Source organism: Tasmannia lanceolata, unplaced genomic scaffold (genome assembly GCF_043159265.1).
Source record: "Tasmannia lanceolata isolate RefF3 unplaced genomic scaffold, GAP_Taslan_0.1 ptg000015l, whole genome shotgun sequence".
NCBI lineage: Eukaryota > Viridiplantae > Streptophyta > Magnoliopsida > Canellales > Winteraceae > Tasmannia > Tasmannia lanceolata.
In genome coordinates, this window is record NW_027518692.1 from 29,690,148 (window position 1) to 29,705,451 (window position 15,304).

The 15,304-nt window shown below is 39.7% G+C and overlaps 1 protein-coding gene across 5 annotated transcripts in view; it reads left to right on the forward strand.

Annotated features, from left to right (window-relative positions):
- The window catches only part of LOC143846211 (senescence-induced receptor-like serine/threonine-protein kinase), a 61,900-nt gene that overhangs the window by 961 nt on the left and 45,635 nt on the right, over positions 1–15,304 (forward strand). For 2 of the 5 annotated variants that reach the window (XM_077354635.1, XM_077354636.1), the window contains exons 2-3: positions 1,674–2,223; positions 14,492–14,976. The exons of the other annotated variants lie outside the window; for them this stretch is intronic. In XM_077354635.1, coding sequence (XP_077210750.1) covers positions 1,674–2,223; positions 14,492–14,976 — 1,035 coding nt within the window. The remainder of the gene's footprint in view (positions 1–1,673; positions 2,224–14,491; positions 14,977–15,304) is intronic. 5 annotated transcript variants of the gene reach the window in all.

The window sequence follows — 15,304 nt, forward strand, 5'->3', positions numbered from 1 at the left end:
GCTCTGATGTATTTCCATTGGAATTGAGTGTTGCATGTCTGCAATGTCCCAATGTTTTGCACGTCACTTGTTTGTGGAATGTTTTCAAAGGGCTACTTTCTAAACTCCTGAGTTGCACAAATAATTTGGAGGAATAACACCTAAACCCATAGTTGTGAAACTCCTACGAGTCGTATGAGTCAACTCCCGATTCAAGTCAATTCGCATGGGTGATTCGCCTATGTTGAAGACTCGTACCAGTCGTCTGGTGACTTGAACGAGTCGCTGGGAGTCGACTCTGTTATTTTATTTTATTTTTGTATGTGTGCTGATATCAATTTGGGGATTTCACATATGGAAGATTTTTGCAAGAAAAGGATTCAATTAAAATAAGGATGGAAAGGGGTTCTATATCAATCTTGGGGGAAGGTTTTGCAGAACAGCTCCAATTCAGGGTGATTGTGGGCACGAATTTGCAGCCTGCTTGAGGGTCCTCCTTCAATCATGGACGTTACTTGTTCCATGCCATGCAGTGAGAGACTATCTCATGGAATGGGATGATTCCAAGGACAATTACTATAGGAGACAGATGAATATAAACCAAACATGTTGAAGGAAGCAGGTAAGAAGAAAAAAAGAATGAAAGGGATGTGTTTGCAGTGTTTGCGGATGGGTCCGGCGGACGGCTAGATCAGCCGTCTGCTGGAGGACGACCTCACAGAGGTCGTGATCAAGGCACCGGAGGATCAATAAGCTTTGATACCATGAAGAATTTTAGAGAATTTCTATTATTCACGTAGGTCAGTCACCGGATATTGCATATTTATTGGTAATTCGCCAATTTCTTGGAAGACCAAGAAACAAACGACTATCTCACTCTCGTCGGCTGAGGCTGAATATAGATCCATGGCAACGACATGTTGTGAGATCACATGGTTAAAGTATGTGCTAAACGATCTTAAGGTGGAGCATCCACAGCCAGCTTTGCTTCATTGTGATAATAAAGCAGCCCTACACATTGCTGCGAATCCAGTTTTTCATGAAAGAACAAAACATATAGAGCTTGACTGTCACCTCATTCGTGAAAAATTACAAGACGGGCTTATTAGAACAACATATGTGTCGAGGGGTTTAGTTCATAACAGAATATGATACCAAACTATGTACAAGGAATGAGAGCCAGATCCTAGAAAATCAAGGTAGAAGAGATACCAACTTAATTGTTGGTACCTTGCTCGAGGGCATTTTGTAAGCTCATAAAGAGCCTTTTGAAGGAGATATACATGGGAGGGAAAGAGGTTGTCGATAAGGCTAGGTGATTGGGCCATATAAATCTTTTCATTCAAAATAGAACATAAAACCAACAATGTAATTGTGTTCTATCTATCTACTGTAAGGATTGTGAAACAACCAATTACTCCAAAAGCTTAACCCTATTTTGGGTTGGGAATTACATGTGGATTTTAAATATCAAGGTGATTTGAACCAAGACCTTTGCTTTCTTTGATGAAACAACCAACTACTCTAGAAGCTTAAGCCGTTGGAGATGCGTTATTTAATCTTTTATACTTTAATAGGGATTTCTTTTTTTTACTGTTTTCTCATGATATTCGCCCCTACAACATTTCAATTCTGTAACCATTTTAGACAATCTCCAATCCAAATAAAGTCGTTAATTATCGATTTTATTGCAGGCTTCATAAGCATTGACTGTGGCATAGCTGAAGGGGTCAACTACACAGACCTCGAAACCTATATAGATTACACTTCAGATGCTGGATTCATAGACACGGGAAAAAACCATAACATATCCTCCACTTGCCATCTCAAGTCAAGTCAACGGGTGTTTCAGAATCTACGAAGCTTTCCCGAAGGAAATCGGAGCTGTTACACCTTAAAACCTGTGGTAAAGGGAAACAAATATCTGATCAGAGCCTCATTCATGTACGGAAACTATGACGGCCGAAATAACACGCCTGTGTTTGATCTTTATTTTGGGGCAAATCTCAGGCACCCCATGGACTTTCAGGATGCAAATAAAAGGAAAAATATAGAGATAATGACGATGGCCTCCATGGATTTTTTTTCCGTCTGTTTGGCAAACACAGGGTCTGGAACGCCTTTCATATCGGCTCTCGAGTTGAGGCCTCTCAAGAACGGACTCTACAGAGATGTGAACGAGTTTCAATCACTCTTACTCCACCACCGGTTCAACCCAGGAGCATCTACTAATAGAGATGTCAGGTATGTGATAGCTGTGAAACAAACAATTACTCCAAAAGCTTAAGCGGTTAGTGTTGGTGTTATTCAATCATTTATACTTCAACACTCCCCCTCACATATGGCTCCTCCTCTTTCTTTCTTTTTTCCGGAGAGGGAAGAGGGGGGGCATGAATTTTTCAATATCAAGGAGTTGTTGAATTTTAACCCAAGACTTTAGCTCTGATGCCATGCGAAACAACCAATTACTCCAAAAGCTTAAGCGGTTAGAGTTGGTGTCATTTTATCATTTATACTTCAACAATAGCATTGCTTGAAAAAATCTTTACATGGTTGGGAAATGTTATAAGCACAACCATATTTTGATATTTACGCAACTCAGTTGTCTTTTCTTCTTTAATTGGTTTGTGAGAGATTTTTGGGAAATGTTATAACTTTTTGGCAGCTCTTTAAATACTAAGAGACAAGATAGTTCGTGAAAATATCAAAATATGGTTGTGTCGATATCATTTAACCTCTTTTTGGTGTTGTTTAATAATTTATACTTTAAGGCTCCCCCTCAGGTGTGGCCTCTTTTGTTTTTTTAGCACTACATATGGATTTTTAATATCAAGGAGTTGTTGGGTTTTGAGTTGAAACCAGGACCTGCCGTGAAGCAATAGCTCCGAAAGCTTTGCTGTTAAGAGTTAGCAATAGCTTTGATACCATGTGAAACAACCAATTACTCCAAAAACTTAAGCTGCTAGAGTTGATGTTATTTAAACATTAATACTTCAACAGGAACTAACTCGGTAACTCAATGATTGATGGATAAGTTTTTGGTTGACTCGGGTGATTCAAAGGACTTTTTAATTGACTTTGCAGTGTCAAAACAGAGTGAACTCGTGAGATTTTAGGCCCTGTTCTTTTTGGATTTTAGGAGATAATTTTGGGTTCAAAACTGATTGTTGGGGTCAAAATTAAACGCAATTTTGAGTCCAATAATCAGTTTAGGAGTCAAAATCATTTCTCAAAATCCAAAAAAGTACAAGGCTTACATTAAAGCATATCACAAATTGATTGTTAAAAACCTCAACTATTAGAAGGTTGTTTAGGATTTAGAGTTTAGGGAAATTTTAAAGTGGAGTTGTCAGTTTTGTGGTTTTTTTGAAGACTGCTTCAACTGTTTGACAAAATGCCTTAGAGGACTGGCCAAGCCCTTAGCTGAGAAGCCTCCACAATTGGAGGCTCCTCCGTCCATTTCCCTCATTTGCCGTGTTGAGGATCCTTTCCCTGCCCTCCCTCAATCAGCAGGAGCAATATCTTTGGTTCCTTCTCCTTTGCTGCCCAAACTAACTATCCATACGACTATTACCAGGTCTAGACGTAGCTACATCGAAAGCTTTTTCGTCCCAAACTCTATCTGGGAGGGAAGAAATCCTTTGAAACTACTTCTGGGTTTCCTGCTCTTTTCTTCAATGACAAAGAGATCCTGAAAGGTGTGGCACCTTTCCGGCCTGCCTTGGTAGCCTAGTTGCAACTATCTGACGACCATATAGTTACCCTTCTGGATCAAAGAAGCCTAATTCTCAGATTTGGAAAGGAGAGGGGCTTCCTAGCTATGTGGTTAGCTGATAATTTGAAAATTCAGGGGTTTCTATTCAGGTTCTAGAGGTGGTCTCCTAAGTTCAGCCTGGGTGATGAGCTCCCCCCATCACCAGCTCGAATTTGGATTACCCGTCCCGGTCTCCTCAATGAGTACTGTTTGATTTCTATTTGCGGATTGGTGGGGAGAGTGCTCAAAATGGACGTTCCTACAATTCAAGGAGTAATAACTGATCTTGCTAGGCTTTGTGTGGAGTTGGATATCAGTGCCTAACTCCATGATTGGGTGTAGTTGGGCACTCAATCCACTGTTGATGATGATGGAGAAGGAGAAAAGTTAAGAGAGAGAGAGAGGGCGATGAGATATGTTAAGAGAGAGAAAAGTGAGATTCTATTATAATAATAACCTCTCACATAATATGATATATATATATATATATATATATATATATATATATATATATATATATATATATATATATAATTAGTGTTACACAAGATTATAAAGACTAAATTACCCTTCAATACTCCCCCTCAAGCTGTAGTGTATATATCATACAATCCTCGGACTTCTCCAATGGTTCGGTGAACACATCAGCCAATTGATCTCTAGGTTGAGTGAACACAGTACATATCTCTCCCTTTTTTTTGCTTCCCACAAATGGAATGACAATCCACTTCAATATGCTTCATCCTCTCATGAATGACTGGATTTGAGGCGATATGAATTGCTGCTCTATTGTCAAAATATAGGGATGCGGGAGATGAGGAATCAACACCAATCTCAGACAAAAGTGACATCAATCAGGTCACCTCTCCACATGTGTGAGGCGGATGCAGGGAGAAAGGCTACTGAATTAGTTTTGGCTACTGTTGCGGGGTCTAAGCAGAGTCCCCAACAAGAAAGAACGGCTCAACAATAAAGAGCGACTCTGAAAGCTAGCATGAAAACTCGAGCTCGATTTGTTACATTGGGTTACCGTACTGTAAGGAAAATAATGCCTGGAATCCTGCTTATAGTGGATAGGCATACAGGGATCAGGAATCCTCCGTTACTACTGGTCCCCATACTATTTTCCTTAGTGTCTATTTAGCGGGAATTGTTGTGAACTCAATTATGAGGCATGATGCCACATGACATGGCATTAGTTTCTACTTCTAGTAAGGCCCTCTATTAGCTATTTCTAATAAGGAAACTGTTCATTCTTCTTGTAGAAACAATCAATGGTAATGAAGAGAGTATATGGGTTTGTAATGAGTATGGGCCTTTTTGGATACCACAAAAAATCATTTGCATATAATCTTTTGCATGTAGTCTTATCTGCAGCTAATTCCAGGTGCAAATAATTGTTATAAATAGTTTTATACCTCTAAAAATCATTTCATATGTTGAGAGGAGAGAAGAGAGAAGAATGAGAGGAAAGAGTGAGTTGGATAATGGCTCCCCTCACTTATGTATTTATATAAAGAGGAGAAAGAGTACAAAGACCAAAGTGCCCTTAGCACACATACACCTTCTAACACTGCCTCTCAAGCTGGAATGTATATATCATACATTCCTAGCTTGTTACAAATATCACTCAGCTTCGCTTTACTTAATAGCTTGGAAAACACATCAGCCAGCTGATCCACTGATCTCTTAAAAGCTGTGCAAATCTCGCCCTTCTGGATTCTCTGACGGATGAAATGACAGTCCACCTCAATATGTTTGTTCCGCTCATGAAAGACCGATTTATAGCAATGTGAACCGCAACCTTATTATAACAATATATCTCTGAGAAGGAGAAGAGGGAGTGAGACCAATCTCTGACAAAAGATAACGCAACCAGATGAGCTCTCCACTCGTGTGTGCCATGGCCCTATATTCAGCTTTTGTGCTGGATTTAGCTACAACATCTTGTTTCTTGCTTCGCCATGGCACAAGTTACCTCCAGCAAAGGTACAATATGCAGTGGTTGATCATCCATCTGCTAGAGATCCTGCCCATTTGCATTAGTGAACACTTCCATCTTCCCATGACCATGCCTCTTAAACAATAAGCCTCTCCCTAGAGCACATTTCAAGTACCTGCTAATCTGAAGCACCTTTGTCTAGTGAGAGGAACTTGGTGAGCTCATATACTGGCTGACTACCTGATGTAGGATAGGGAAGGGAAAATAGAAAAAAAAGGGGAGAAAAGAGAAGAAGAAGAGAATAGATGAGAAAGGAAGAGAAGAATAGAAGAAGAATAGGTGAAGAAGAAAAGAGAAGACGAGTAAGTAGAGAAGACGAATAGGGGAAGAAGAGAATAGAAGAAGAAATCTGGGAGTGAAGAAGAGAGGAAATTAGATGGGAGAAGAGAAGAGGAATAGAGGAAGGAGAAGAAACTTGTAGAGGGGAGAAGCCAATCAATCTTTATTCAATAATCACAGGATGGTTCGGATCAGTTGTTGGACCAAAACGGACAGACTCCCAAAGTTGATCGTTGTAGTGCTTGCACTTGTTATTGACTTTAAAAAGTGGGCTCGATATACTCTAAAAGTTGTCACGAACAACTTTTGTCTTGATGGCGAAATCAAATTTTGAGCAAAGAGTGCCCGGATGAAGAGAGAGAAACTAGTGATGGAGAGAGGAGAGAGAAAGTGTAGAGAGAGAGAGTTGACTTTTTTCTTTCTCCTTTTTTCTGATTTTTTTAAAGTGGGGGGTGCCAAAAGTTAAAAAGGAGGGTATGGTAACTTACCGGGCAAGTGGCAAATTAGTTGAAATAGATGAATGTGCAAGTGGCAAGTCTCTTGAAATTGGTAATTGGCAAGTGGCAGAGGGCATTATTTCTTTCAATATACCACAACAGTATGGTTTCCCTCTTGCTATCTGATAGGAAGAATTAATTGGCCGGGAACAAATTTTCTTTGACTTACCTTTGTTGCAATCCAAAGAGGGCTACTCTACTTAAGTAGATATGGACACATGACTGACTTTCCTTCTTTACTTGGAAAGGGGTTGACGGACAGAGGATGGCAGCAATCGGTGGCGTGGCAAGCTTTCCTCCTTTCAGAAAATGATGACTTGATATTCCGGCGATTTGCTGCGACAATGATTTTTTTTTTTTTTTTTTAAGGATCAGATTTAGGTCAGTAGAACAATAGATGGTGGCCGTTCCATTTCTGATGGTGGAAGGAGGGTCGGATATGGGCTGAAGTAATAGGGATTGTGGACTGCAAATAATGAATGCTTTTGGGTGGGGGGCTGGATTGGGAAGAACTAATGGCGTGTGTATCAGGTAATAGATTATGAGTTCTAAGAGGGCTGGAGAGTAAGGGTGTATACAGGTTCTGGAAGGGCTGAGAAGATGGAATTAATTAGGTTTTGGCTCACTTCTACTGGCTGATTTACATTAAACAAAGGGTGTGGGAAAGAGGAAAGGGTTAAGTGGCTGAACAGAAGGGAGTTTGAGTTGGGGTTTGCGTCAAACTTTCAGGGGTTTTATGCACCGAAACTCAGGACTGATCGTGCAATGATTTGAAGCAGGGAGAGGGAGAGGCTACTTCTCTGGACTCGGTTCTTGCGGCTGAATATTGGCGATGCAGCTTGCGATGGATTGAGAAGACTTGGAAAAAAAATCGCTAGAACCTGTGTCGCGGATTCAGGACGAAACAGACAGAACACCCTGTTTCGTCTGGAATTCCCCTTTTTTTTTTTTTTTTTTTCATCTCGTCTTTCCTCTTCTCGGTTCTCTTTTCTTTTTCTTCTTATAATGTCATTTAAGTAAATGTCTTTACTCTTTTATTGTCTATTTGCTTAATATTTACATGTAAAGTCATTTAGCATTTACTTAAGATTTACATGTAAACAAGGGAATACCTCCCATTTGGATCTATTAAAAATAGGCCACAAAATTATGAACTACATGTAAACAAGGGAATACCTCCCAAAAGTTCATAAATTAGGCCACAAAATTTTAAAAAAATGAGGGTTCAAAATCTTAACCTCCATATGATGGGGTATTTTTCCAATTTTAAAAATTCATAAATTCTATCATGTCTAAAAAATTTGAAATCCCAAAAGTTCAGTAAAAAATCACATAATTTGGTCTCTAAAAAGTTTTCATCTTATCAGACACTGGTCAACATAGGAATTTCAGCTCATAGTGATTTTCCTTTAAGTAAATGTTGGATCTTTTACATATTTTGTTCATTTAGTTGTTTCTTATATTTATCCATTTTTTTGGATTTCTTTTCATATTTTTAACTATTAAAAAAATTTCTCTTGCCGTAAGGGAATGAAATGCCGAACAAAACAGACAAAACACCGTCGTTCCGGTTGAATGGTGAACGAAATGGAATTTACAACTTAGGCCATGATCATCTAACAATTCTCCCTCATTTGGAAGAAGTTTTGCATTCAGGTCCATGGGCACAACAACATGTTCCAACCCGAGAGAACCTGTCTCATCTAATAAGTCCAATACATACTTTCTTTGTGAGATGGAAAGGCCACTGCTCGAATAGGCTACCTCAATCCCAAGAAAGTATCTTAGGCGACCCAGATCTTTGGTGGAAAACTCTTTCTGCAAGAAAGCCTTCAACTTATGTAGCCCACTGAGCCACTCCTAGTAATGATAATATCATCAACGTATACTATCAGAAGAATATATCCGGCATCAGACTGATGGCTAAAGACCGAGTGATCAACTGTACATTGTTTCATGCCAAACTGCATAACAGCATCATTGAATCTCCCAAACCATGGTCTAGGAGATTGCTTTAGGCCATAAAGAGATTTTCGCAAGCGACAAACTGAGAACATCTCCCCTGAGCAACATACCCAAGATATAGGGGCCAACCATGAAGAAAGGCGTTTTTCACACCCAACTGATATAGGGGCCAACCACGGTTAACAACCAAGGAAATCAACACACGAACGCATTAATCTTGGCGACGGGAGAGAAAGTCTCAGTATAGTCGACCCCAAACGTCTCCGTATACCCCTTTGCAACTAAACGCGACTTGAGGCGCTCAACTGTCCCATCTTGCAAGTATTTGATGGAGAAAATCCATCTATCACCCCATGGGCTGAGCACCTCGAGGAAGAGAGACCAAATCTCTAGTCTAATTAGCCTGAAGGGCATCTATCTCAAGATCCATAGTAGCGGGCCATCCTGGATGAGCAAGGGCCCCGATCACAGACTGCGGCAAAGAAACAGAAGACAGAGAAGACACAAAGTTACTAAATACATGTAACGACTCGGAACAACCGAGTCGCTATGAGCATAAGAACCGATTAAAAACCATCATTTCTTATATACAAGGCAAAAGACTAAAGGGAGAACTAATCACATCCACAAACTATTATTCCATAATTAAACCAAATAAGTGATAAAAGTTCTCCAACTATTCCATCATAAAACTAAATATCATAAAAAGTCTTCCAAGTCCAAAATGTTCTAAGCTTCAGAGAGAATTAAAATTTTACAAAATGACGAGGCTCGTCATTAACTCCTAATATTTCCTTACCCTTGCGCACGCCCTTTAGATCTCCCCACCTACCTTGGTTTTGTCATCCACTGTCGTGAAACCTGAAATGCATACGCAACATTAGATACAACGATCTAGCAGGGTCACTCAGCGACCCAAACAAGTATTACAGATCAATAAAAGAGTAAAGTAGTAACGAATAGTGTGAAAATATGAAATATACAGGAATAGAGCTCATGAGGATAAATAAGATAATGGTAATAAGAGTAAATCATGACTAGTGTGCAAGGTGACATAAATACCAGTGTATAAGATAGAAATAAGAGTAACAAGAATGTAAATTCACAGTGTATAATGCATGACGTGTGGGACGGCAACCCAAGGTACTTCAGCTTCCCATAGCCTTTTACCATTGCCTGTACGAACAACCCACTTCTCCGTCCAAAGATGGCGGCCATGAGGTCTTGTTACGGCAGACCCTACCGCCTCAGGGACTCTTGGTCCCAGAGGATTCCACATCGATAAGGGTTTGCACTCACCACCCGTGTCATCCAAATATCCTGCGATTAGCTCAATGGCCTCCCATTCACCCATCCCATTAACTGTGCTCATGTAAAATTCTTACTTTTCTGGGGAATAATGGCATAACAATAATTTCCTTTTAAGTAATAGCGTCTGATTATCATATGAAACATATAACATTACTTTTTCTTTGAGAGAACCAACAGATTTCCAAGTATGATGTGCTGCAGGCATAATAAGTGAAAGTAGTGCAGCATTCCATAGATCTAGGCACATACATGATATTATTTCAAGGAAACTACATTACTTGCATCTACTTCCCTTATTGTAAGTCATACAAAGTTTAGGTCTAGTAGTCACCTGCGTTTTCAAACCTAATATATGCAGAACTTGAGACGACCTCACTGTTGGTGTGAGGGAGATAAACCTGAAGATAAAGTCACACCCACACCTCCTAAGTTTGATACAATATTAAGGAACCGACGTAAAGATTGTAATTCACTTGACACACATAAGTACACAGAATTAATGAAATGATCGAATATGCACAAAATTCATTTAAGACCTTATGCACATGTACTGTTAAGATAGAATATACACAAAATTCATTTAAATCTTATGCGCATACACTGGTATACACAAAAATTCATTTAAAACCTTATGCGCATACACTGGTAAGATGGAATATACACCAAAAATTCATTTAAACCCCATGCGCATACACTGTTAGTATAGAAATACACTCAAAGCTCATGTAGGAACCCTATGCGCATACTGTTAGATTAGATTTACACAGAATTCATTTGGAACCTTATGCGCATATGCTGTTAGATTAGGAATACATACACAAAATTCATTTAGGAACCATATGCTCATACTGTTAGATTTGGATCACACAAAAAATTTCATTTGGAACCTCATGCGCATATACTGTTGGATTTGGAATACACAAAAATTCATTTGGAATACACTCTTTGCCTCCTATTTGTTATCTTTTGGAACTGTTAAATTGATAGTTCATGTTCTATCTTAAATAAATTGTTGAGGCATATTGTGGCAATGTAAACTACTAACCATGACAGGTGTAATTAAATACCCCTCATAACAGAGAGGGAAGAGGTGCGTATAAATTCTCATTGCTTGCATTGTAAATTAGGATGTGGGTGGGAGGCAGGGAGCCAACCTTGGGCGAGATGCCAAAAGCCACCCAGACAAGAGCGTACGATATTGGGCTAGTGATGCATTTCGGGTGGGCGTATTAAGGTGACCCAACGGAAATCCTAGACAGGGCCCCGCTTAAAGATGGGTAGTAGGGTAGGCATGTCCCTTGATGGTCGAGGATCGACGGTCGATATATAAATACCATTATATGAAAGAAAAAGGGAGGATGTGTAATGTCGTACGACCTTGGGGTAGCCATCTCATATGTTTGTAGCATTTTTCTTTTACATGCATTCTTATTTTATGTTTGCTCTCTATTCCTATCTGTTAATTGTTTTGTCTATGCTAGTACATTGATGATAAGAAATCTTTTTATAATACAATTTCATTTTTGTTTGCTCTTATTGTGCGAGCCACTAGATGAGCTTGCTCGTTCTAACTCAGTTACTACACACAATTTGTGTAGGTGATGAGAATGGAGCATTCGCGAATGAACATACATAATCAAGCATCACGGGATTGGGGAAAGTTTTCGTAGAGTTTGAGTTAGTGTTGGGAATGAGGAGTCTGTCATATCCTGTAGTAGTTTGTGATTTATTTTTTTTTAATTTTCAAGAATTGTAGTTATGGAATTTTTAGTCTTATGGAATTAATATGGTGAGTCAGCTTGTTTCCCTTTTGGGATAGAGGTTTGGATTTTGCGATTTAAAAATCATGTTTAAAAATTTATCCCAAATTCGGGTTGTTACAAATCATTCTGCTTGTTTCTAATATGAGAATCAATCATTCCCCATTGTAGCTTTTAAAGTGGATAAGAAAGGAAAGAGGAAGAAGAAGAAGAGTGTGAGAAATTGATAAGTTTCCACTAGGGACTCCTCATGTATTTGACGTATATATAGAGCCCAACTTAGGGTTACATGGTACAAAGACTACAATACCCTTCAACACATACATAAAGACCAAAATACTCTTTAACACCCCCCCAAACCTGGAGTGTTTATACCATACAACTCTAGCTTGTTAGAAAGAAAAACTACAATACCCCTCAACACCAAAAAGTATAATACCCAACAAATAAATATAATCCTACACACTCCAGCTTGGTACAAAACTCCCCCTCAAGCTGGTTTGGTGAATACATAGTGAAAAACATAACAAAAAATGGGCAACGGCCATAGTGAGTACAATAACGAGATCAACGGCCAGAAGAACAATAGTCTCCCCCCTGAATCATCACTACCACCAGACCAATTAGCATAGAGCCTCCTCCTGAATAGAGCAATGACTAACTAATCTACATACCAATAACGATCAAAAGGAGGTGCCTGAGCAGGGAAACAACAACGATCCACCAACAAATAAGCACTTCAAAGGGGCGTGCAACCAAGAACGACAAAGTACCACGAGTAGACATCAGCTGAGCACCACATTGCTAATAGAAGAACCCCAACCATCAGAAAGGTGAGAGGAACCAACCACCAAGGAAAATGCGCTCAACAACAGGGTGCACGACAACCAACCAACGACGGCCAACCGTACGTCGCCTGGAGAAACAACCAACCAACGACGGCCGCATGGCATGTCGCCTAGGAGAAACAACCAACCAATGACGGCCGCACAACATGTCGCTTGGGGAAACAACAACAAGGCTTAAAGCAACGCAAACGACCGGACTTATAGCCACAATGAATGCGTAAAACTACGCAAAGCAACTACACACATGTAGGAGTACCACCAAGGTGGATTGCAACGCAAACCACAACAACTACAATGAATGCGTAAAACTACACAAAGCAACTACGCACACGTGTAGAAGCACCAACAAGGTGGATTGCATCGCAAACCACAACAACCACAATGAATGTGTAAAACTACGCAAAGCTACACACATGTAGAAGCACCAACAAGTTGGATTGCATCGCAAACCACTACAACCACAACAAAGGCGTAAAACTACGCTAAGCAACTACACTCACCATATAGATGCATCAATAAACACGACTCACTAAGCGAGTCCACCAACAATACCTAGCGTTGAAGGAACAAACCAACAACGCAAATAGGCAACTGACCGACCAACAAACTACCAACTAGAGGGCGATACTACATCATCCCGGAGACGAAAACAACTCAACACTTCATCCATGGAACTACATTAGGCGTAATGCCTTTAACTTGCAGAGGAAAGAACAATTTCAAGCCACCACACCTCTCTCAGACATTTCATCAAACAATTGGCGGGCACTTTCCATATCAATACAAACTCCATGAACCACCCACCTTGCACATATCCGGCGATCATGGCACTCCAAGAAACTAAATTCCTCTCCGGAATAACATCAAACAACTGGCGAGCCACACCAAAAGCCTCTAATTTTGCATACACAAAAAAGGAAAGTCATCCAAGCTACAACATTTGGTTCAAGCATTTCGTCAAATAGACGATGTGCAGACTCAACACACTTGCAAACCCCATAAAAAAATGGACGAGCGCATGTTGCACGAACAAGTCTGAATCAAATCCAAGTTTAATAGTTAGAGAATGGGCAGACCAAAAAACCACAGGAAACCACCTTTAAGCTCAAAATAGCTTATCCATTCAAAACCCTAAAAAAGGGCTTTTTGATTACAACCTATGGGAAAATAAAACCACTAATGGATTTGGAAAAAGTTGACATGAGCTTAAAAGCAAAGTTGGCATGTGTAAGAAATTTAATAAGACTGAACCAAACCATAAAATCCAGTGCAAACTTACTTGGATTATCTCTCTGAAATCCCAAAATTGCTTATAAACTAGAAATCCACTTTTTTAAAAAAATTAAATGGATGGTGCTGGAAAATCTAAAGAAGGATAAAGACGAGTATATATATATATAGAGAGAGATCTATGGGAGAGAGGGGGTTCACGGCACAAGGGAGAAGAGATTACGGAGAAATAGAGAGAGGGTTTACGGGGTTAGGGCTGAGAGAGAGAGAGAGATGGGGATTGCTACAGGTCCGACGGACAGCTACTAATCTGGAGAGAGATAGGGATTGCTAGAGGTCTGGCGGATGGCTACTAATCTGGCCATCCGCCGGAGAGTGATGCTTCTAGGATTGTTGTCAGCGTAGGATCGGAAGCTCGGATACCATGTTAAAGTGGATAGGGAAGGAGAGAGGAGGAAGAAGAAGAAGAGTGAGAGGATGAGTCTCCACTAGGGAGCTTCTCATGTGTATGATGTATATATAGAGCCCAACTTAGGGTTACAGGGTACAAAGACTACAATACCCTTTAACACATGCATAAAGACCAAAATGGTCTTCGATAGTAGCAAAAAACAATGATAATGGAGGGTTTGTGTGATTTTGTAATAAGTATGGGTTTCTTTGGGTAGCATTAAAAAGCATTTTTATATAATCTTATGCATGTAGTCTTATTTGCATCTAATTCTATATGCAAATGATTTTTATATATAGTTTTTATCTACCTTATTTTATGGCTTCCATAATGGTCATAGTGTCTCATTTGCAAATAAGATCATCTTCAAATAATCTTATAGGAGGCCCTATCCTAATGAGATTGTTTTATACAGGTACCCAGATGATCCTTACGATCGCGTCTGGACGCATTGCGATGACGGTTCTTGGACTCTATTAAGCAATTCTACTATCGTAAAAAACAAGCAAGACCTTGGATTTGAACCCCCAACAATGGTCATGAGTACTGCAGTCCGTCCACTCGGTGTCAATGATAACTTGAAGTTCAGCTTTCCATTGAATTTCAGCAACTCCGGTTTACAGTTCTATGTTTACATGCACTTCACCGAACTGCAATTGCTAGAGGGCAACCAATTGAGAGAGTTTACCGTCTCTTTGAATGGTGCCTTTTTGCTTGGCCCTTTCTCTCCTAAGAACCAGATTACAAGCACCCTCTCCACTCCATCGCCTTTGACTGGTAATGAAAATTATACGATTGCTCTCGACAAGACGAGGAATTCCACCCTTCCTCCGATCCTCAATGCCTATGAGATTCATTACGTCAAGCAGCATCTAGAATCACCAACAAACGAACAAGATGGTATGTTACCATCCAAATTGCCTTTGCTTATTGTTCTTCTTCATTTGGATGAATCATCCAAACCATTTTGTTTTATTTTGAATATTAGTATTGTTAGTACTTAGTACTCCAAGTTCTTCACTCCGTTTGAGTGGTGCCCCATGAATCCAACATTTGAGATTTCCCTTCATACAGTAAGTTCACACATGCCATTAGACATGTTAGGGGAGAACCTATTGGGGAAATTTAACATATTTTCATAAAGTCCATGGGTATCATGGTGCATGTAGAGGAAACCTATGATTTAGCTAACACTTTGAATTTATTGTTGACTCGTGCGTTAACACGT